The sequence below is a fragment of the Salvia hispanica genome, chromosome 1 (assembly GCF_023119035.1).
Source record: "Salvia hispanica cultivar TCC Black 2014 chromosome 1, UniMelb_Shisp_WGS_1.0, whole genome shotgun sequence".
Classification (NCBI taxonomy): Eukaryota; Viridiplantae; Streptophyta; class Magnoliopsida; order Lamiales; family Lamiaceae; genus Salvia; species Salvia hispanica.
Genome location: NC_062965.1, coordinates 48097659 through 48121780, shown reverse-complemented (window position 1 = coordinate 48121780; position 24122 = coordinate 48097659). Strand labels below are relative to the sequence as shown.

General features: G+C 36.0%; 4 protein-coding genes, 1 long non-coding RNA gene and 2 pseudogenes across 6 annotated transcripts; 5 read left to right on the top strand and 2 right to left on the bottom strand.

Moving 5' to 3' along the window:
• The first annotated feature begins 4901 nt into the window (after positions 1 to 4901).
• Positions 4902 to 7273, top strand: LOC125201365. Its single transcript, XM_048099443.1, has one exon. It carries the CDS (start codon positions 5027 to 5029, stop codon positions 7034 to 7036), a length of 2010 nt encoding a protein of 669 aa, XP_047955400.1. The 5' UTR covers positions 4902 to 5026; the 3' UTR covers positions 7037 to 7273.
• A 1735-nt stretch (positions 7274 to 9008) lies between these two features.
• Positions 9009 to 10848, top strand: LOC125201366. Of its 2 annotated transcripts, XR_007172884.1 has the most exons (4): positions 9009 to 9067; positions 9559 to 9688; positions 9952 to 10301; positions 10403 to 10848. It is a non-coding gene; the product is annotated as an uncharacterized LOC125201366 (long non-coding RNA). The 2 variants fall into 2 exon arrangements; XR_007172883.1 differs by lacking the exon at positions 9009 to 9067 and having other exon boundaries at positions 9077 to 9688.
• LOC125202896 lies at positions 10725 to 10894 on the top strand (annotated as a pseudogene).
• A 1110-nt stretch (positions 10895 to 12004) lies between these two features.
• LOC125201306 (65-kDa microtubule-associated protein 3-like) lies at positions 12005 to 16279 on the top strand. Its single transcript, XM_048099365.1, has 13 exons — positions 12005 to 12129; positions 12695 to 12773; positions 12881 to 13087; positions 13212 to 13454; positions 13716 to 13925; positions 13994 to 14149; positions 14256 to 14415; positions 14598 to 14749; positions 14843 to 14930; positions 15014 to 15087; positions 15191 to 15265; positions 15361 to 15622; positions 15693 to 16279. Exons 2-13 carry the CDS (start codon positions 12735 to 12737, stop codon positions 16121 to 16123), a joined length of 2097 nt encoding a protein of 698 aa, XP_047955322.1. The 5' UTR covers positions 12005 to 12129; positions 12695 to 12734; the 3' UTR covers positions 16124 to 16279.
• Positions 16280 to 16579: 300 nt separating this feature from the next.
• On the top strand, positions 16580 to 20080 carry LOC125201311 (proteasome subunit beta type-1-like). Its single transcript, XM_048099368.1, has 7 exons — positions 16580 to 16741; positions 16849 to 16956; positions 17995 to 18076; positions 18982 to 19111; positions 19202 to 19344; positions 19426 to 19512; positions 19814 to 20080. Exons 1-7 carry the CDS (start codon positions 16695 to 16697, stop codon positions 19886 to 19888), a joined length of 672 nt encoding a protein of 223 aa, XP_047955325.1. The 5' UTR covers positions 16580 to 16694; the 3' UTR covers positions 19889 to 20080.
• Positions 20081 to 20103: 23 nt separating this feature from the next.
• On the bottom strand, positions 20104 to 21510 carry LOC125201309. Its single transcript, XM_048099366.1, has 7 exons — positions 21262 to 21510; positions 21135 to 21191; positions 20923 to 21048; positions 20756 to 20834; positions 20578 to 20670; positions 20357 to 20470; positions 20104 to 20283 (listed from the first exon to the last, which is right to left on the bottom strand). Exons 1-7 carry the CDS (start codon positions 21417 to 21419, stop codon positions 20230 to 20232), a joined length of 681 nt encoding a protein of 226 aa, XP_047955323.1. The 5' UTR covers positions 21420 to 21510; the 3' UTR covers positions 20104 to 20229.
• Positions 21511 to 21708: 198 nt separating this feature from the next.
• On the bottom strand, positions 21709 to 24004 carry LOC125201307 (annotated as a pseudogene).
• Between the last annotated feature and the right edge of the window lie 118 nt (positions 24005 to 24122).

The following is a 24122-nucleotide window of genomic DNA, read 5'->3' as shown; positions in this document are numbered from 1 at the left end:
CTAAAAAATCCAAATATATATATTTTGATCCTGCGGCTTACGGATTTCTCAAAACAACCTAATGAAAATGATCAGAATTAAAATGGATTATTTATTTCAATCGAGATTAAAATTGTTGGATTTCATTCACACACTTATAGTTAATCCGTATTTGGGACAAATTCATCTAATGATCTCACTTTCAGCTTAGATTCATAAAAAATAAAATAGCACACCCTGCATAAGTGTTTTGGACATGATAGATTATGTGTTAATTATAAAGCACTATATTTGGTTGTCATAATCCTAACTACTTTTATCCAATTTCAATTGACAAGTTGACAGCGCTGCTTTACCAACTTATAAATGAGGAAATTGAAGATTATAAAATGATAGTGATAAATTGATAATCACAAACACTCACTTTCACGAACTAGAACTTCAATTAATTAATATTTATCTAAGAATTTGTTCGTGCTTAGTTTGATCATGTATATTTGTCCATATTGAAAATATTCAAGCTCAAGTCATTTAAACTCAATTTAGTCGTGATCGCTAATTAAGCTTAAACATAAATTTTGGAACTTGATAAAATTAAACAAACTTGTACCATTAGTCTTACTAGCTATTAGGGATTTTTACTCCCAATTTCAATTATTTACTACCTCCGTCCCTGAAAGTTTGACACAGTTTACCATTTCAGTCCGTCTCTGAAAGTTTGGCACACTTCACTTTTATCTTATATTCCACTAACTCATTCCTACTCATATTTTATTATAAAACTAATACTTTAAAAATATGATCCACATCCCACTAACTTTTTCAACTTACTTTTCATTACATTTCTTAATGTCAGGTCAAAGTGTGTCAATATTTTAGGAGACGGAGGCAGTAGCAATTAAAAAGAGTGCACTAATATAGATATAAAGAACCTAGCTATATATGAAATTGTTTTGGCAGTTTTGGGTCCGTGCTTCATGCAATATTTCAATTACATATTTTATTTTATGATTATAAAAAACATAAAAAATAAAAGTAAATGCAGTCAAATTAAAGTAGAAGACAGTTCAGCGTTAATGGAACCCTAAGATGCCAGCTGTGGTTTTATTTTAGAAGGTTAGGTGCCACGTCAGATTCGGTGATGCCGCACGTAACAGAATTAAGTGAATGAATCACATTTCTTAAATTGCTTTGTGTGAATATACAACTAATAGCGTGTGTGCGAGTGTTTACACGTGTGTACATATACACACACATCTATATATAGACTCGCATTTTTAGAGATTGAAAATGTAAAATTTATGCTTTTTCAAGAGAATCGAAATCGAAATCGAAATTGAAATTCCAATTTAATCTACTCTTGTATACTTTAGTATTGCGAAATTAATAATTGAAAATGTGAATATACATAATCGGTTCTTGTATAGTTTAGTATTGCAATATTTCAATATTACGTTTTAGTTTATGAGTTTCTGTATGAGGTTTGATTCTAATTTGTTGTTTTCATTTCTATTTCCAACATCAATATTGTTTCGATATACCGTGAATTGTTTTTCATAGGGATTCTAACAGCGGATAATTTTGTTGGAGTATGAATTTTGCCTTTTTCACGAAGGTTTTCTTTTTTCCCCCTCATACTCATTTTGTTTTGTATAAAAATGATAAGAGTTTTGAGAGGGAAAGAAATTTTGTACTATTGATTAAAAGAGTGTATTGTTGTTGATGGTTAGTGGTTGGAGGATTTTTTTTAGGGTTAATAATGGTTTTCCATCTATTCTCGTGATGATTCGAACCCCCGACCTATAAGTTAAAGGAGAAGCGTCTTACCAATTGAGTTACATTTCATTATCGGTTAGTGGTTGGAATGAGCTACAAAGGTCATCGGCCATCGTTTAAAGTGAGCATGATTTGTTACCGATGTCTAAGTGTATTGAAGAATACTTGAAACTGAATTGGACTTATTCAATTCTAATTCTATAACTTTAAGCTTGAAACTATGAGCTTGTTAGAGTTGCTCAAAGCTACAAAGAAGTAGATGTGAGATTACTAATTGAACAATATCTTGATGAATGCAGCGAAGGAAATATCTAACTCTCGAATTTTACTTTTTTTAATCTGTCACCAACTTCATAAAATTTTGTAAAAAAGAAGTGATAAATCATGAGCATAGGCATTCATCATTTTTAAGTCTTCAATTAATACGACATTTTTAGTTCGGTGAGATCATGCATCAAATATTGGATGTATTAATCAATATATATACATAAAGATTAATCATACAAGTTCAGTTACCTCTGAATCTGGTTTATTTGCCATAATATGTCATAACTTTTTTTAATATTATCATATATGGGTCCACATGTATTATGAAGTAGGGATTATATATATGCTTATATCACATTACACAATTTTTAATCAAATTGGGCTGTCTTTTTCAGAAGATTGATTTTCGGCCCGGTACAAGCTCTCTCTTCGGCCCAGTGGATGATAGGGACTATCTCTAATTTGATTTTCTTTATTGCAGTAATACGGAGTACTGTTAATAGAAGTCATGTTTTTTTATTTTAGTTTGTCCATAAATAAGAATTTCAATTAATATAACTATAAATTGTAATATGGTTTACATCCATTCACATTTCATTTTTAAATTAATATAAATAAGTGAAATTCATTTTCTACTAGTAACTTTTTTTCACTCGCTTTTATAAGCACTTCTTAAATTTTGTGCCGTCAATAAATGAGACTCCTAATGACAAACGGATGGAGTCACCACAAAAAATAATACAGCTAAGAACGCTTTTAAAGTTAATTCGAGGTGTTTTTTTTCATTTTCTAAATACTTTACCGATGCAAATTATTTAAGGACCAATATATATCGTAATATAGAAATTTGATATATGAATAATTAACAAATATACATATAAATAAAAGTTCAAATTAAGAGTCCTCAGTTATTGTACTTACAATAACATTTTCAATCACTCAATTGAAATAATTTACACTGCTGAATGCATTACATAGGCTCTAATTCCATGATGGGAAAATTTTAAACTATTTGACTTATGATTTTTTAATTATAAATTTGCAATTATAATCATATTAAATTCATAAATTGTTAGACTGTTCAGTTAATATATGAGTTCGCATTGACATCACTATATATAATTGGGGAGTTGCTTTGAGTTGTTATAGTGGGCTTCCGCTGCATAAAACATGTACTCAAGTCAGAAACTAAGTTGAGCCCAGACACCAATTATGAAAGGCCTACTAAAAATTTGGTGTCTTGCAATAATATGATGATAATATACCATAGTGCCTATTAGTTGATTAATGTTATCCTAAGACATAATTATGAGAAAAAATTTCTTTGAAAGGTTTCTTACGAGTCTAAACACATGTGTGCACAGGGATGTTAATCCGGCCAACCTACTCATTTTGAGTCGAGTCAATTTATTTGGTTTCGAGCTACCTTTATTTACTTGCTATTTGACTAATTTAATTGAAACTTTCATTTTAGTTTATAATTTTTTAAAAAAAATTGTTCAAAATAATTCTACAAAGAAAATTATAAATTGACACTGTAAAATAGACCATTCTTAGTGCCACAAAGAGAGGTACAAATTTATTCATTTTGTACGCTTTGTATTTGTTGATACAAGTATACACTAGCCCTAAAGAATAAGAACCAAAAAGAAATTGTAAGTATACACTAGCCTGGAAGAATAAGAACCAAAAACAAAAAAATGACAAGTACACTAGCCTATCATTTCAAGTTATGAACATTTTTGATGATATAAGAATGTGGGCAATGACAACGAGTTCACACAAAAAATGATATAAGAATGTGGGCAATGGCAACGAGTTCACACAGAAATTAGAAGTATGGTGTTTGAATTTTCCTTTTTCACCCAAGCAAGTATGCGAAGACTTACCTGAAATTAAAAGATGGTCAGGACACTACTGAAGTGACAAATCTCATTGGATGGTTAACACGGAGATGACCTACCAGATCGTTCTTTGTATGCCTGGTGAGTTGTGGCTATCATCCATCTTTGTTGTGATTGACTGTTTCCGGTTTGTAGATTTTTGGTTGTCGAGTGTTTCTTTTGGACTTGGTTTTTTGTTAGGGCTGTTAGACTGTGCTTGGTGTGTTGGTTTTGTGATAGTTCTTTGCTTTTGAGAAGCTTTGTATTTGTTCTAACTTTTGTACTCCTTTCTTTGGTCACCACTCTTTGAATGGTTTGAGTCCTTTTTTTTTATAAAAAAATGAATACACACAGAAGATGGTCACCGCGTTGGGCGAGAGCTTGTTTCTTCTCGTCCTCTCTGCTTGTTGTCTGCCTCAGTTTCGATAGCTCTTGGTTGATGTTCTTGGCTGCTAGCTGCGTGATTTTTATTGATTAGTTTTTATTTCTTTCTCTCTGGCTTAGATTTTTTATTGCCTTCTTTTTTCGGTTTAGATTAGCATTTGATGTGTTGTTGTATTTTCTAGATTTTGAATTATAAAAAAATGTTCAGATTAAATTAGCCGCTGCAAATAAGATATTCAAAGTATTGATTTTGCATTATGTTTGTTAGTTGGTCATCACAAATAATATCTATAGACTAAATCTATAATTGATCATAGTGTGGCTACTATTATGAAATTATTCAAAGTAATTGATCATGTAATGCGATTTGAATAATAATGCAAATTATTCAAGTAGGACCAGATTACAATAAATGATAATTTTTGTGACACAATAAAATTACCCTATGAATTATTTTGGTAATTTTTGTGATACAAAACTTTCACCATGATTCATACAATAAAAATAATTAAAATTGGTTAAAATTAATTAATTAGGTTAGACAAAAGTCAAAACCGAGAACACTAATTCATCCTGTCCCAATAAATCGATATATATAGAGCGAGAGAGGAGAGAGGGAAAAACTGAAAACACTTGATCTCTTTTTATGTCAGAATCACTGACTACAAAGCTTCCATTGACAAAAACTCTACTACTGTAACTACTACTCCTACTTCAATTCCTTCCCTTCCTCCCAAATGAATCCAAGCAAAATTGAGGAAGATCTCTTCCACCACTTGGCCCCATCGCCGCACCACCACCACCACTTCATGGACCCTCAATCCCAGCCCTCAATCGACGACGACGCCTTCTCCCTCGCCGAAATCGACCTCTTCCGCGACGACGACGACGAAGACGGCGGAAGCCACTCCTCCTCCGACGCCGAAATCCCCCTCCCCCAATCCAACGGCGCCGTTCAATTTCCGAACCCTAATTTACCAAATCCCCCCTCAATCAACCACAACAAGCGGCCGATGAGCCAGACTTCGTTTTGCATTAGCCCCGAGCCGCATATTTCCTCCCAATTCTACACCTTTAACAAGGAATCGCATGCTCTCATGATTCAGTGCTTGATTGAGGGCCGATTGGCCACGCCGGAGGAGATCCGGGCCGCGACTCCGCCTCCTGTGCTCTCCAGCTGGCGCTCGGTGTGGAAGGATCGGAACGAGGACACAGCCTATCTCACGGCGTGGAAGCGCATTCAGGACAAGCTCAATGTCCACGTGTCGGAGTCCGCTTCTAGCATAACCGGTAACAGTAGCCATTTTCTCTGTTTCAAGAACAATACAAGTCAGTATGTTTCGCATGTTGATCAGTGGCAGGACATAGTTATGTCATTTCATAGTGATGCGGACTTCAAACACTTGGGGTTGAAAGAAACTATAGAGAGAATTAAGCAGCTGTGGACTGTAGGGGCAAAATTCTATGGCATTCCTGAGAGTTACATTAGGACATGTGTGGCTGCTTGCCCCATTTGCTCGGACGAGTCGTCTGGGTGTGCTCCGAGGTCTAAGAGGCGAAGGTTTGAATACACGGAATCTTTTGATGTGCCCGCCAAGGAAGTTCCATTACAATTGCAACAACTGGCTGCCAAGCATAAGGTTGTATTGTGCATACGTCAGAAATATATTAGGTATAAGCCATTTATGGCAGAGGTCAAGGATTACGCGTGTCATAGAGCAGGAGAGCCAGCTTCCTCGAAGAAATCGCGTATGCTGAAGAGAGAGCCGTATACATCCAAGCGGTGTGGGTGTGGCTTTCGTATCAGGGCGATAGTTCCAATATCAAATTATAATGAGAAGGATAAGACATTTGTCTATGAGGAAGAGGGGACAGCTGTCTTTAAGCTTTATGCGGTGCATTCAGGGCATGAGCCTGGGCCCTTGGATGGAAATGCTAGGATTATGCATCGAATGGTGGGGCATAAAGGGGGTCTTTTGATGGATCAAGATAATGTATACGGGATGGCTGAGGATGGGGAAAGTGAGAGTTTTGGGTTCTTAGGGAAGGATTCTGGAGACTTGCAACATTCAGTTTTGCAGCAGGTGCAGGAACTGAGGAATGAATTGGGGTTGCTCGAGGGTAGGCTTGGAAAAATCCCACCTTCATTGTTGGGGTCTGTGTCTCGTGAACTCTTTGATATGGCCAATAGGCTTAGAAACGTTGCAGATGATGGATCCAAGTCTGTTGGGTTGCTGTCAGAGAAGCAGCATCAGCATCTGGATGATGTGTTGGTGGTGGAGCATGATTTGCCAGATTGGGTTGATGACCACCACACTAGGATCTATGGTGATGGTAAGGATGCAGATGTATTAGAAGATGACGAGGACAGCTTTGGGAGAACGCTTGGTGAGGTTGCTTCCTGGGATCGGATGAGGACAGAATGCAGGAATGAGAAGGATCTTCTTGGTGAGACTTGTAAAGAGGAGAAGTGGTTGAAATGTGGTGACTTTGATCAGAAGGGAATTCTTGGCTGCAGTAACCCTAAACTGACCAAGCCCTTGAGGCACGATGAAGCAATGGATACAAATGTGGGTCTTGCTGGTATACAGGTAGATGCATTCTACCCCGAAAATCCTAAATGGTTTGATTCTCCTTGTGGACTGGACCCCGGTGCGGACTGTGAAGATGGTGGATTCAGACATGGGGAGATGGGAGATCGTGTAGAAACTATTCATCTTGGTGAACCCACTCTAACCAAATTCTGAGTTTTTTTTTTTTTTTGGTATTACTCACCTTAAAACACTGTTGGAAGTGGGTTGTACTTGTACATTTAAGTACACAGCTTGAAAGCTCTCAGCCTCTCACAATAACATTAACAGCCTCTTAGGTGTTTGTAATGCATGTAATTTGTAAAGTATAGCCATTTGGGCTTTTCTGAATATACTTTAATATGCTCTGTGCTGACATTTTCTAATTTTTATTCAACATTGATTTGATAATCATATGCTCTGTGCATGTGGAAGTCAGACCATTCAGCTTTAACTGTTTATGCTGTTCAGTTCTTGTGTATTGCTTATAGCCTCATATTCTTCTTTTACCAGTAAGTTGGAGTTAATGGTTGTCAAGTATTTATAGTTAGTCATTTAATATTATTCATAATTGCCTGTATTTATTTACATGGTATATAGTTATGAATTATGATATGATGGCTTGAGTGTCAAATCCAGCTATAACACTTATGGTGGTTCGGTAGGAGCCTTAAATATGATGTTAATTATAGCAGACAACTATATAACTCTCTTTTTTAACCCAATTGGGATGCTTATATCTACATTTACATTTCTTTCAGTTTTTGGTTCCCTGTACCACTTTTTCCCCAACTTTGTTGTTGTTTATGATGTCATTGATGTGCCTAAGGTTCTGGGAGTAGAACTAGTGCTCATGGCCATTTTGTATATTGTGTATTGTGCATTGTATTTTGTATCTGATTACTAGTGTACTTGATAAAGAAACTCCAATATTTCCTGCTCGTAATATGATAGGCTGATTTCATGCTTTCTGGTCCAATAATATGACCTTTTGCTCTTGATTGAGACTCTGCTGGCTAGAGTTGAGATACAAAGATTTTAATGAAGTTGTATCTGATTTTCCAAGCTCATTTGCCGTCTCTTATTATTATATTGTTATAGTTCCTTCCTTATTTTGTAACCATGAAAACTCTTGCTTTTCTCTGCTATATTTGTAATTGTTTGCATGCCAATCAGCCCACATTACCTTAAGCTATCATTTGTTGGCTTGACCATCATGACTGAGGCTGTGTAAATTGGTTTCTCGTTGCAGGTTAATTGTATGGAAATAAGTTTTTATATAAACAGATGGAAAGAAGCTTTATTCAAGAAAGAAATATTCTGTGAAACATTAAAAGAAAAATCTCATGTCTTTGTAATGAGGTCCTCAAATCTATACCAAGGGCCTACCTGTACTTATGCTATTTATCTTTGCTTAACTATTATAATTAATTTATTCTGCTGCGGATTTTGATAGTATGTGATAAATGATTGTGAGTGACTGAACTGTCTACATCCTTGTTTGGCTTAGATTTTACTGCTCAGTTAACTAAGTATAAAGTCAGGAAACTATTTAATTGGGGCTGGTTTACTTTTTAAACCTATCAAATTATCAATGTGATTTGATATCGACGTATTTGTTGAGCATCCCCAAGCTATTAATACATGCATCAGATATCATTTGGCGTATATTGTAAGGTATAATTCTATGCTGAAGTGTGGTCATAGGCTTATCTCTTAATGAATAGTTTTTCTTTAAGAAACATTTAATTTGCAGAATTTTGCTATTTTTCTGTCGTTATGGGCCTGAGCTTGCTAGTGGTGAAGTGAGGATAAGACTACAGCTTTTTAAAAATTACTGTTGCCTTTGATGCCAGAGATTTAAGGCCTTATGATAATATCCAAGAAATTTTATTAGAGGTCAAGGAATTAATAGCATCATTTTCCATTTGATGAATTTAGTAAGATTGGATTCTTGAAATTCTTACTAATATTTTTTGTTGGCAATGGGATATTAATCATAAATCTTGTCAATATTAGGAATATTTGAGACACTGTTTGATGAGTTGGCATTGGGCAAATGTTTATGATTTATCTTCTCTGATTCTATCCCTATTTTTACTGTCTGATCGTTTTCTATTATTTCTTGTTCATCCTGTGGTGGCATTTCAGCCTGTGGAGGCTTAAGAAGGTGAATTCTTACATACATAACATGCTGGGTATCTACAGGTACAAGCTGCTGCTTTATGTTTTAGCATGAAAGATGTAAGAATGCATATGAATCTATTTGTTCACATACTTAAGATTTATATATTGATGAGATTTGCTGTTAATGAGGTAAATGCTGGGTTTGACGTAATATAGGATAGACAATGGCCAGTGAGAGTGATGTCTACAAGCCAACAAAATATGTTTGAGCCGAACGTTGTAAATGCAAATGATATAGTCATCCTTTTGTAGATGTGAAAATCTTGTTTTATGGCTCCTTACGTTTAAGGGCAGATTTTATGACCTTAGGCATGCACACCCACCTTATATAATCCATATAAGCTGTCATATCTTGGCATTTGAGTGCTCATCGGGTGTATGACATGTTATTCATTGAACGAGAATCATGAATGAGCTATGTCAATTTCATGTATTTACTCTGCATAACGTAAATGCTAATAACATTGACAAAGTAATTCACATAATTTTGTTTGTGTTATTTGATATACTAGTGTCCCTGCAGGTGAATATGTGACATTGCTCTTGCATAAAAGTGGACTCAACAATCCCTGTGATGGATGTTGCCTCTCCATGATTATCATCATGTATAGGATGCTTGAGTACCCCATTTTCAAACAATAGGTTTAGCTCCAGATATACTCTGTTTTTCAATGCATTATTAAGACTGAACTGGAAGATGGTCCTTAAGTTTATGTTATTTCTCTTTGTGATTATTTATGTTATAATATCTGGTATGCTAATATTTGCATTGGAAGCTATCTTAATCTCCCTTTTCTCTTTTCCTTTTCTTACTTCTATGTCCTGAATTCTTGAAATGTTTAGTATGTACTAAATGGGAATCTCTCTTTGAGTTGTTTATTTATGTGCTACTGTTACGTTGATAGTTCAATGAAGTCCCAAGTATGTGATCATTGTATCCAAGAGCAGACTCCACCTGTGGCTGCAGGGTGGTGAACAGGCACAAGTTTGAGAATTAGCAGCTCCCAGATAAGAATTGGGATTAACCTGAAAGGAGGCAGGTTTTGTTTATATATACAACTGAGTTGCCTCTCTAGAATGGAATGGTGATTTCTACTTCCAGTTTTCTTGGTATAATGGAATGGAATGCACATGTGGTGGAATGAATACATTCCATCCCTCTCTCATTTCATTCAATCTTACCAAGAAGGGCCTGAGTGTTTGGTCTGGTAGCCTCTCAACCAGCTTGGAACAAGAGAGCGCAAGTTGTATACAAGTAATAAGAGATCTCAGTGAGTTATATATGGTCATGTTTGTTTTTTCAACTTTTCTTAGTTGTTTTCTCCTCACCATGAAAATAAATATGTGACTCTGCAGATGGCTAAGTCTCAGGAGCTGGTATTCATCTTGGAAAAACAACTTGCATTCAGAGCAAATGCAGAGAAACACACACACAATCACTCGAGAAGAGAAGGGCAGTCATGGCAATAGATTAAGAGCCAAGAAGTCTAGTTATGTGGGAAACAAAAACTACAGACCAGCTGCTGCAGTCAAGTCTCACAATTCCAAGCAAGATGGCTCCGTTAAAATTCAGGATTCTTAATTTCTTGCTGTAGTGGAATTTTATTTTGGAGAGTTTATAATCCAATCGCACTATAATGCGATGTAATAAAAGCATGGGCCAGTCGATGGAAAACTCATACCTTTCTCGGCCTTTTGGCTAAGATCAAGTGTAGTATCTATTCTTATATGTGTGTCATTGGCCCACACGATATTACATTTATTTTTCTCCCATTTAGGTAGCTTGCTGCTTGGGTCTCTAAGTGTCGCTTTTGTGTTGCACTATTGCATGTCCTTGGGGCATCCCATCAACTTTAGTATAAGCATTTCTTTCAAGAATATTGTTCGGCTGAATGTGTTGTATATGTATTCTTCTTCTTTTGTAGTTGCTGGTTCTCCCTTAAACAATACTGCAACATATAAAAATTTATTACAGTATTAGAATGAATACGAAAAGATGCATAGGTTGAATTTTTAAGTGATTGGAGGTGAAATTTTATTATGAACTAATTGTGTGATAGCTTTTTATGCTAAATATAATGCTTTGTTCACATAATATATGTATACAAAGATTGGTGTTTTATGTTCATAACATGTTTGATACTCATGGCATCTAATAAACATTACCATTCATATATTATGTGTCGCATCATCAATCCATCATATGCGACATCACCATATTTTTGCATTTTTATTTTAATTCTCCAGTTACTTACATTCTCATATTTTTGAATTTTTCAAAAATAAAAATGTGGTTTTTATATGTGAGAGAAAATAAATAAAAAATATTTATTTACTTTAGAAAATATATTTGCAAAATAAAAATAGTAGTATATTTTTTTGTACTAGCTAAAATGATTGAATTAACAAAAATAAAATTTTGCGCAAAATTGAGAACCGTTTATCCCTTCTTGGAAGTGATAGAAAAGTATGCCAAACACAAAATTCTTTCTCTATATTCGTCAACTATTTAGAACCAATTTGCTCGATCTAAGTTTATAATTTTTACAATTGGATTTTAATCTGCTTACTTATAAAATTTTATACTCCATTAATTTGGCTGTTTTTGAATTTCTAATCAATAGTAATAATCCTAATAAAGTTGCGAATGTGTGATGTGATATATTCGTTTTTCTTCTTTTTTTTTCATTGTTCAAAGATAGTTTTAAAAAGAAAAAGTAAATAAAAATTTGATAACCTAAACACAAAAGAAAAGAAGCATAAAAGCAGAGATTAATTCGAAATTTCGAAAGTTTAAAATTCATCCAAATTAAATCTTGTTTCAAATTTCAAATTACCTTTCTCCGTTAAAAAAGGATAAAAGATAAGAAAAATAACGATTTCAATTTCGTATCATTTTCCCTCTCAATACTTTTTTTTTATTCAAATACAAACCTTACGTATTTCTCTTTACATTTCCACAGTTCCTATTCTGCAATCTACACACGAAATATACGCTTGAGGGATAATCTTCTGCTCAATCCGCCACGAGTTCGGAGCGTTATTCCGGAATTGCAACTGCGATCAACCGTTTTCGAGTTGAGGTTTGCCGTTTTGTCATTTTGTTTTTCTGTTATTTTCTTTTTGAGACGATCAGTTGAACGGAGGAGTTACATGTATAATTTCCTAATGTGGAGTGGTGTGATTGCTCTTGATGATGGCGATGACGTGGAAATTTCGTGTTTTTGGAACTTTTGGTTGATTCGGAGGATATGGTTTTTTTCTTTATTTTCTTTTGTGTAGAGTATTGTTTGATATGCGTCTTGAAACTTGAATTATGTGTCGTGGTGTTATTATTTGTGGAGAATTGATCTATCAGATGAGTTACAGTGACATGTTTCTTAGCTTTTTCTAAATTTATCCATGTTTTGTTTGTTTGTTTCGAACGGTTGATGACTATTTGATCATGTGTTAGTATATACTATTTGTACAGTAATCGGATAGAAATTGCATGTTATATCTTCCTATAATTTTGACACTAAATTTTCGGTTGTTGGAGTCACTAATTCAATTTTCATTCTCCCTGATTAAGGGTTTTAGCTGTTATTTGGGGCTATATATATTTTTTTCTAACCTATTACTTCTGTTGTGGGATTATTGGCACATCAGGCTTGGAGTGTACGGCCAGCATACCGATCAAGGTTTGAAAATGGAAACGACTTGCGGTTCTCTTTTGTTAGAGCTACAGGTGATCTCAGAAAATGTTTTCTTGTCTTTCTGTAACAGATAGGGATTGTTGAAACTTTGTTACCTGACATACAAAAATATTTGTTTTGAAATGGTTACTGTGATCAGAAAATATGGGATGAAGTTGGAGAGGCTGATAATGATAGGGACATAATGCTTTTTGAACTTGAACAAGAATGTCTAGATGCATATAGAAGGAAAGTGGATCATGCAAACCGTTCAAGAGCTCAGCTGAGACAGACAGTTGCTGATGCTGAAGCCCAGCTTGCGGACATTAGCGCTGCATTGGGAGACCGACCACCTCATATAAAGAAGGTGAAAGTGCACAGAGTAGTATAAGGAAAAAAAGAAGCCAACTTAAAGCCTTCAGTACATAAAATTGAGAGGTTTTAGATACTTAATATGCTTTTATAAATAGTGACTTTGCTGTTTTAAACAGAGTTCTGGGAGCCTGAAGCAAGAGCTTGAGACAATTATGCCCCAACTGGAGGATATGAGAGAGAAAAGAAATGAGAGGAAGAGCCAATTTTCAGAGGTTCTGAAACAAATTAATAGCATCTCTATAGAGCTTGCTGGCTCAACGGAAACAAGTCTTGTTGAAATATCTGTTGATGAGAGTGATTTGTCTATAAAAAAGTTGGATGACTTACGTACTCAGTTGCTTTTGTTGCAAAAAGAAAAGGTACTGTTCTCCTTCTTCACTTTTTCTTATGTTGACGTTAGAGCTAATTGCCTCTTAAATAATAGAGTTGTTAAGAGATGACATTATGAAATGATGATATTTGAAGTTTACAACAATACAGAAAATACCACTACACCTCTTGATCTTGTTTAGAAGCATATAAATCTATCTCATTGTGTCTGGGAGCCCTCTGCTTTAGCAGAGAGTTGACACCGACTTCCTTTTCTTATTGAGTTCACGTAATTTATGTGCATTGCACAGGATGAACGCAGAGAACAGCTGCTTCATCTATTGAATATTGCTAATGCTCTATGCGCGGTGCTTGGGATGGACTTCAAATCGACAATTTGCAGTGTTCATCCGTCTCTGGACAACACATGTGAAAAGAAAAGCATAAGTGCAGATACGATACAGGGTTTATCTACTGTCATATCTAGGCTTAAGAATGTTAAGTTGCAGCGCATGCAAAGGGTATGCTTAGTTTCAAGTCAACTTTCTTTCTAGCAATTTATCATCTCTCATATTGGTTGCATTTTCAGCTTCAAGATCTTGCAATGACCATGGTAGAACTCTGGACTATGATGGATACACCAGTTGAGGAGCAACAAATGTTCCAGAATGTAACACTTACCATCGCAGCTGCAGAAAATGAATTAACTGAGCCCAACAGCCTGTCTTTAGAGATAATCAATGATGTACTCTTTCTCTCTCCCTTTCATATTGTTTAGCGGTATCTAGAAGGCACCATGTTTTTTCCCTATGATTGGCAGTGCTGTACATACTAACATTTCTTGTCCATAGGCTGAGGCAGAAGTTTTGAGGCTGCAAGAAATGAAAACAAGTAAAATTAAAGAAGTACTTATGAAAAAGAGATTGATTTTGGAGGAAATATGTCTGAAATCACACATGGTTGTTGAAGAACAATCTATAAAAGATCTCTCTATAGAATCTATCGAGTCAGGTATAGCTCCTTTCTGCTAAACTCACTTGCTAACGGGTTATTTTGTTTTTTCCTTTTGGTCTGTTTAATAAGAAAATTAAATAAGAGGCATACAATGTAAACTGAGGCAATACATTGAAAAGAATAGTAGGAGTAGGTGATAAATGGCCATTCTCATCTCCCTTATTCTCTCAATTATGCAGGGGCTATCAGTGCATCCTATCTACTTGAAGAATTAGAGGCACAAATTTCCAAGGTTAAAGAGGAAGCTTTCAGTAGAAAAGAGATTCTTGAAAAGGTCCAGAAATGGTTGCTTGCATGCGAAGAAGAATGCTGGCTAGAAGAATACAACAGGGTTAGTCATATTGTTGTATATGTTTCCTTAATTTTGTTTCAGTATATAAATATGCTCCCTCCTAAAGATATTTCTAACGGTATTACTAAATAGGATGACAATCGTTACAATGCTGGGCGAGGTGCACATCTTATGCTTAAACGTGCTGAGAAGGCTCGTGTGCTTGTAAATAAAATTCCAGGTACAAATGCTCACCCTTCATCATAATAATAAAGCAAACTGAAATACTTATATCGTAGTCACTTGTATATCTTGGTATCAAAGGAATGGTAGACACTCTGAAGTCAAAGTTAAAAGCTTGGGAGAAAGAAAGAAACACAGAGTTCCTGTACGATGGTGTAAGCATTCCTCTTAGTTTATGAGATCCTTGTTCCTGTTGGATTCAACAGCCATGATAACATGTTACATAATTTTAATTTTAATTTTAATTTTGTGATCTAGGTTGGTCTAATTTCCATGATTGATCAGTACACCGAAATAAAGCTCTTGAAAGAACAAGAGCGTCAAATTCAGAAGGTATGCTTAATACATTGTTGAGCATGAACCTGTGTGGGATTCTTTGGTAGTGATATAGTATATTAATACACTTGATGGGTCATGTGTAGGATCAGAAGAAGCTGCAGGGACAGTTGATGGCTGAGCAAGAAGCAATCTATGGTTCAAAGCCTAGTCCATCCAAGAGCGGTGCCAAGAGTTTAAGACCTTCAACTGGAGGTCCAGCTAGTAAGAGGTTTTCATTAGGAGGAGCCGCGCTCCAAACTGCACTTGATAAAGCTACTCCCTCTTCGCGTAGCCTTCACAAGAAAAATCCTGTGAAACGCCAGACTTTGAACAACAACCATCACCATGCTGGCCTTGCAGCTCTCTCTTCTGGTAAAGTTCTTTCACAAACTCTTTATGAACAGACTGTACATATATGTGCTGATTACTCTCTACCACACAGGCAAGAAAAACACGCACAATGGCGCGGTTAAACAGCATTCGAGCAATGCATCAATCTCACATCAGAGTGGATCAGCAAGATTGAGGAAGGCCCTCTCCCCCCTCTCTTCATTATGCTCCAATGTCATTCTTCAGCAGGAGGACCAGAACACGAAGAACGCGGTGCTTCAAGATGCTGAGCTTGGTGGTTACAAAACTCCAGCTGCAGCAACGCCAACGAAGAGGTATTATTCTGCAAATGATGAGAACAGAACACCAAAGGCAATGCCAATCCCAGTGCCAGCCACTCCTCAAACAGCGTCGAGTGCTATGCGAACCGCTAAAACCCCTTTCACGCCTGGTGTTCGTGCAACTGAACAAATCGAGTACTCGTTCGAGGAGAGAAGAGCCGGCTTTGCGGTTGCTAGAACACTCTCCATGGTTGATGTTTGAAGCCTAGTTGGTTTGCTTAGGTCTGATTTGGATAAACATAGTTTGTGCAGTCTCATCTTATTCAACATAGACTATTCGTCTATTGCTTTCCACTACTATTCATGCATGTATATTAACTTTCTTTTATATATCATTTGGTGTTTTGGTTGACACTCATTTTGAGTTGTGTGGAATGCGTTGCTATATGCACCCTCAATTTAGATTTGATATAACAATTTGTATTCCCATTTTCAATATTGTCGTGTCAATACATCAAAGAATTTATGAATAAGAATATAAAATATTGATTAGTAAGTTCATATTATTTTAATTTATAGAATTACCAATCCATAAAGCCCAACTGAATGAAGGCCCAAAACATAAACAGGCTGTAGTTAGGAATGAAGGCCCAGATTAGAGTATTTCGTTGGTACGACGTCGTATGGCATAATAGATTTGATTTCTTGACAGGAAAGACAAGCTTAAGAAAAGCGAGTGCGATTCATAGTTTTGATTTGGAATCCTCACCAAAATTTCATCCCTCTCTCTCTTTGAGCTATCGATTTTTTCTGTTAGTTGATTCGAGGTCACGATGACAAAGCAGCAAGCAAATTGGTCTCCCTACGACAACAATGGAGGGTATGTGTGAACCCTAATTGGACTTTTTTTTGAAATAATCAACAAGGAAATGCCGATTCCGAAGGCTAACTGATGATGTGCTTGAATTTTTTGTGTTTTCTATGCAGAACCGTTGTTGCGATTGCCGGAGCTGATTACTGTGTGATTGCCGCTGACACTCGAATGTCCACTGGCTACAGTATTCTTACTCGCGATTACTCCAAAATTAATCAGCTGTATATTCTCTAGCCTTTTACTGTGGTTTAACCGTTGAGTCGCTTTTGATGTGCCACCATTAGTAATGTACATTTGTAAGTTGTTAAATGAACGAGCAACATATAATTGTTTCTGTTGAGAGAATCATGTGGGAGATAGTGGAAAGATTTTTCTTTTATTTGAGTGGAGGTTTTCTTCTGATTAGTTTGGCTAATTGAACTTGAGTTATATAGATTCATACCTAGAGTGGGAAGTTCTTGATTGTCTGTGAATAGGACGAGTGGAGAAAGCCTTTAATACCGTGGCCAAAAATAATTTGATTAATGAATTTGCTCTTGATTCACTTTTCCAGTCTCTGGCAATTCAGCTATTGCAAATGAGAATTTGTACTTGCCCAAATAATTGTATTGACACTGGAGATTTGCTGTTAAAATCTGCTATCTCTCTGCAAGATTTGATTTCATGCATCATGCATGTTCGATTTGGATATAATTAGTTATATGGATTGAAGTATGTGAGCCTTTGGATCTTGGACATGGTGCTTGATATAATACTCTTTAGCTATTAACAGTTTGATGTCTAGTTGTCTACTGCTGAACCTGCAAGCTCCATTAGAATTAGCTTCTTTTTTTTTTCATTTAACATGTAGGTTTCTTGTCATTGATCTTTAAACAGCCTGAAAAGATTGTGCATGTTATGTCCCTCTTTAATATAAGTGGTTCTCATCTCTATTTCAATTGCTTCACAAAATCCACCTCTATAATATAAGTCGTTCTTTTAACAGTCTGAAAAGATTGTGCATGTTATGCCCCTCTTTAATATTACTGATCCTTTGGAAATATTTTGTTATGGTGCAGATGCTACCTTTCTGTCATTATCATTTATTTGTCTAATTGTGTTTCTTTATGGAAGTTTAAATTATTGTTCTTATTCCGTTCCTGTCTCTTAGTAATAGTGCCTATGGCTATACTGATTTTGATTTCTTGCAAAATTTACTATTCTATACTTTGTCGTATATGTTATGTGTAATTGATTCTTTGTTTCCTTTTACCATGTAGAGCGGACAAATCTGTGTTGGCGTCCTCTGGTTTCCAGGCTGATGTAAGAGCTCTACAAAAGGTCTTAGCTGCTAGACACTTGGTGAGTTTTTGAAACATGTAATATAGAAGCTAATACTGAATTTTTAGAATATTCATATATTCCTTCTTGTTGATCTTTGTATCAGCTACTTGAGCTTGGTATATGCCTGTAAGTTACCAGCATTTTATGCTAATAAATGAGGCTGAGATTAGGTTAGGGTCCTAAGTTAGACCATGTTAGCACATTCAGCTCAATCAACTCCAGAGTTTGCTGTTTTATCCAACTCCATATACTTGTATGCTTCTAACAAATAAAAATAATAATTCGTTTAGCATACGGCCTGTTGACTGCATTTGAAGACCTCTTGTTCATGAAATAGTTGAAATAGTTTATGAAGTCGACATTTTGGTGATTGCTTGAGAACATGCTTTACAGTACAATAGTACTTACATCTATTGACAATGCATGTACTTGTTATCTAGATGTTAACTTGGCATTAACTTAGAGTTATTCAAGAATTAGATCGTTTGATTGTTATTCTTGATCTATGGATTAAATCACGGAGGGCAGTTTGTTTATATTGAACAGTTGAACTATATTGTATCAAATTTTCACAAGAGCTACCTCCACGGCGGTCTCATGAAATGATGCATTAAATAAATAAAAAAACACCTTGTCACCCTCAAGATAAGTGCACTGCAAATCTCATTGCTCACTTATTTTAAGTACTGCTCAACCTTTTTATGTCTCCTAGTTTTTGGTTCCACAGTTGGTTCCGTATTCTTTTTTTATGACTTTGGAAATCCTGGCATCTAATTTCTTTATAGGAGTATTATTAAAACAAGCAATAATAATTTGAAATCAATCTTATGCAAAGTTTTTTTTAAGAATTGGTCTTCAGTTTATGTTTCATCTAGCTATAACAGATGAAAAAGTTTATCATTTCTTTTTTTCTTTTGGTATAGACTTATCAACACCAGCATAACAAGCAAATGAGCTGCCCTGCAATGGCTCACTTGCTGTCTAATACCCTGTACTTCAAACGTTTCTTCCCATACTATGCTTTCAATGTCTTGGGTGGCCTTGACAGTGAGGGTAAGAGTAAAGATTATTTCAGTTGGATATTATTCCAAATCTTTTCTGCTAGTTTGTTGATTTTCTCCTGCCTTCTGAACTTTGTTAAAGGAAAGGGATGTGTCTTCACATATGATGCTGTTGGATCTTACGAACGGGTGGGATACAGTGCCCAAGGTTCTGGTGCAACTCTTATCACACCCTTCTTGGACAACCAACTGAAATCTCCAAGTCCTCTTTTGTTGCCTGCAAAGGTTAGCTTTGAATTTCCTTAGTTTGTGATTCATCTGTGCCTCCTCCACTTTGCATATCTGAATGAACGATGATAACTGCAGGATGCAGTGACTCCACTTTCAGAGATAGAAGCCATCGACTTGGTCAAAACCTGTTTCGCATCAGCATCTGAAAGAGATATTTACACAGTAAGTTTGAATTCTCGAGCATTTTTCTTTGGTTATTTTAAGTTCTTTAGAGGCTATTATTTCCAAATGTTAAGTTTTGTTCATGCCCTATAACATAATATGTTAGTACATCATAAGATGAGCTATATCAACTTGGCCGGCTGTCATATGTAGAGATTGCCCATATTTGCCAATTGCCATAAACTTTCGTTAGTAACTAGGGTTCTGATCATTCTTCTTTATGAGTAAGGGTCGAATGCCTTAGGTAATTGATTACCTACTGGCTGCCATTCTTATTTACTCGATCTTTTGGTGATTACAGGGAGACAAGGTGGAGATGCTCGTATTGAATGCTAGTGGTATCCGTCGTGAGTTCATGGAGCTCAGGAAAGATTAGATACATTCCCTATTTCTTATGCTCCTGCTTTCCCAGAAACCAGAGATCAATAGTGTCAGAGGATATGAAAATTTGGTTTATTCAGCACATAATTTTCCTCATTTCACACTGCCATTCACATTGTGTCTCTGCTTGTATTTGGATCTTAGTTTGTGGCAAATTTATGGATTATTAACGACCAGTTTATGGCTATTTCTTCATATTTAATTATCAACTTTTATGTGAAGAATCCTTAAGTCAATATTGATGAATCCATTACACTACAGTAACAAAATATTGGGAGTACTGTTAAAAATAGCAACAAATAAACTTAAGTAACTGAACATTCTAGAGGTGATAAATCAAAAGGTGTTTTCTGATGACCATCCTTTCTTCTCCAATGCTACACGCAGTGCCTGCGCATATTGTTGTGAAGTCAGCTGAAATATTAGATACAAATCACAGAAGGCTGGGTTTAGAAATTAGAACCTTGATCCTCTTTCTGTTGATGTCAAAGTCGAAATTTCCTATCCGTGACGCAGATCGATACTGCACGATGGATTTCTTGCCGGGCGGAAACCAAAACTCAACATCGTCAACCAACTGCAAACAAAATGCCAAGTTTATCCTCCCTCCGTCCATCCGACATTGAATATCTCATTTTACTTTCAGCATTCGTCAAAATCAAGAAAAACAGTTGGGAGGCTTACACCGAGGAGTGGGCTTTCATATTCCACACGGATGTAGTCACCCTTTTTCTCTGCTATCTTGGGACTATAATTGTCAGGTTTTGTTGATTCTATCTATAATTATAAACAGAGTATACATAAGAAGGGAGGAATCCATAATCATTTTTCAAACACAACAAAAAACTAAATCAAAATTTACCACTTGAATTAGCTCTTCCACAGCCTCTTCTCTGCTCACTGGTTTCTTACTCCCTCTCCCCTCCTTAGGATTATATGTCCTGAATCAATCACACAAACTCTTTTGTTACTACTATAATTCTCTTTTTACATAAAATTACATAAAAGAGAGAGAGAGAGGAGATGGACCAAGGAGGAGCATAGTGGGCTAGATCACTGATATTCTCAGAAGTAGATACACAGTTTTTAGTAGCAGGGCACAAAGCCAATCCAGCTGGATTTTTCTGCACACCCAAATAATTTGGCTTTGGTCCACTGCCAATGCCAATGCCAATTAGATTTGTTTCAAAGGAAAGGGGATAAGGTAGATGAGGTGCCTATTGATTCTTGAAATACCATACCTAAAGTGGAAAATAGCTCCAAGAATAGCAACTGCATTGCTCCTCAAGATTAACTCCCTGCGATTATATTCAAGAATTGAAGATGGTGGAGCTCTATATTTTATATAAATGTTTTTGTATTGTATACCTTCGACCTCCCTTATGGGTGGTGGCTTCATCGGAGGGCTCCTCCTGGTGGTGTTTCTGTTGAGACACAATGCAAATTTTGATTGGTCGTAGGTTGTCGTCTCTTCTGAATTTTTTGTGGCTCCATAAGTGAGTTTTGGGGGTTGACATGGAAGCCATTTCACTCTCCTTTTTCTCTCTCTGGAATGATGTGTTTTGTAGTGGATTTGTTGGTGAAATTATATTTATACATAAACCTTTTCAACACTAGTACCATATTCATAGTGGCCGGTGGCCGGTGCACTTCTTCAACTGTATTTCCACCAGTATTTCTTATAAACGCATAGACGGGTCGAGATATATTGTCACAAACTAAGTTTTTGAGAAATAAAAAAATAAAAAGAAAACCGAATATTTTACATTAGTAAACCTTATGGATGATTTTGGGCTTTAAAGTGCAAATCTCATCTAGCAAAATATTTTTGAGAATAAAAAGCCGAATATTCGAAGATAGAGAATACAAGTTTTGACAGTAATTATTTAAAAATTCATGACTTGAACAAAAGAAAGAACTATGGCACAGCATCAGGTTGTTTCTCCGGCAAAGAAGCCTCGAACTCTGGCAGCACAATGCACGACTTATATATTGCATCCAATGTTGGGAGTTCCGACTGCAAAACAATCATGAATATGATCATATGAAACTCCAACAAAACACATGAAATCTCGATGATGACTTAATTACCATATCGATATTAAATCTATTTGCGGTAATTGCAATTTGAGGAGCCAAGAATACATCTGCCTGCGGTTTTGCCATAATCACATTCATCGTAAACAAAATATTCGCACATTCTTTGCAGCTGCAAAGTAACGGGAAGAAAAATTTACCATGTAGGCCGTGTCTCCTGTAGAATACGTGCCAGCACGGTCTTTCAGCAGCTTCTCAAGGGCTAGATTTAAAACCAGTCAGAATAAGGCTACAATGGACATGAAATGCTCTACACGATTAGCAAAATAAATTCATCGAGCAAGAGAGAAAAGCACTCGGATGTTGATGAAACTATAAAAAAGTACTAAGAATCTCACCCAAGAAACCTTTCTCTATATGGATCTGCACCCAAGCTGCTCGCTCTTCCGGCCCAAACTTTTCTTCTACATATTTCTGCAACATTCATGAGTAACACCAAACTTTCAAACCTTGAGTTGTTCCTAATGTTACGCCTAGTTGCAGACAGTATGACGTTGAAAACTGACCGTGACCGCCATCATGTGAAGAGGCTGTGTATACTGGATGACGCAATACTTGCAGCCTATCACAATTCCACATTCAGAGAAACAAAACAAGCATCTAAAACATCCCAAAATGTATGATATGTAACAAAAAGATTATCCAAAACGACATTGACCGGAAGATTGATTGCTCGAAGTTGAGGATCAGATGGCAACAAAGGATTTTGAGGATAATTTTGTTCCAAATGCTGTCAGGAAAAAACACATCACGTCTTAACCATTTTACTATTTTCAGCATCAAGCAAGAGATAAACGAAAACTCTAGCATTGCGTTGAATAAAGTTACAGACCAGTATAATCGCATACGAGTCTGAAACAACTACATCTCCATCAACCAAGACTGGGACATAGTGAAGAGGATTTAATTTCTCAAATTCTGCAAGCCAAAATGCAAACTGTTGTAATGACAGATATGTTCTTAGTGCCTGATTGGTAGGCATGTTAAGATAAGCCATATAATTCAATATATCTTGGCCTTACCAAAAGATGTACAAGCCAACATCTAACAGAGTGTCTATTCTATTCCACATCCAACAAGATCGAATTTTTTCCCATTTCCATTTCTAAGTGCTCAATTTATTTACAATTGGTCCAGGAGTTGTTTAGTCTACTTACTAAAAATGCCCCAATTTTCAGAAATTGCACTATTGTTTTCTTTCAAGCATTGATCAAAACAAAATCATCAATCCTATGCTATATCACTACTTTTCTTGAAAACCAAAAAAAGGGATTAAAAGGGAGACAAACCTGGAGTGAAGTGGTCTCCTTTATCAAGATTGACAGCCCTGTACTCATAAGAAAGTCCTGCAAATCACATATATGTGTAAAGATCCAATTTTTATAAGGGAGTTGAGGGCAGAAGATGGATGGAAGAGCAGACCTTTAAGATTCAAAGCAAATCGAACGCGCCAAGAACAAGAGCTCTTCCAATAGGAGTAGAGTACTAGCTTGGGAGCTGATGATGACTGAACCTGCACCTGTTTTTTTGATTAACCAACTTCTTACACAACAGATTCCCATCACTGAACTAAATATGGAGAGAGAAGGAAAGAGAGAGACCTTGTTCTGGGATTCCATTGTAGAGTTGAGGTTTTGGCAATTTGGTAGTGCAGTTGTCAAGAATGGAGAAACAAATTTCCAGCCTATCTGAAGGTCAAAAAATATGTAAGTTAGTTGAGTTAGGTGTGCTGACACAACTAACTTAGTAAGAAAAATATTTTCATTAATATTCAAGGCTTAGTAAGAAAAATATTAATATTTGAATTTAGTAAAGAAACAAGAAGCCTGTCTAGCTTCTTGTTCATATTAATATTTTCAAGATTCAACAACAGTACCATAGTCATATTCATAGTTGCCGGTGCGCTTCTTTAACTTTTTTCCCACAACTCTCTTACTTCTCGTGCAATTCTCTCCCTCCGAAAACAACTGTGTTGCCCCTGCCGGAAAAACACAACTCTCCTACTACTATTTCTTAGCAACGTGGAGATGAGTCGAGTCGAGATATATTGTCGTGGTGAGAAAACAAATAACTGAACAAGAGATTAAAATTAGCATGGTCTCTAATTACGAGCAATGGTGGAAAAATCTCAT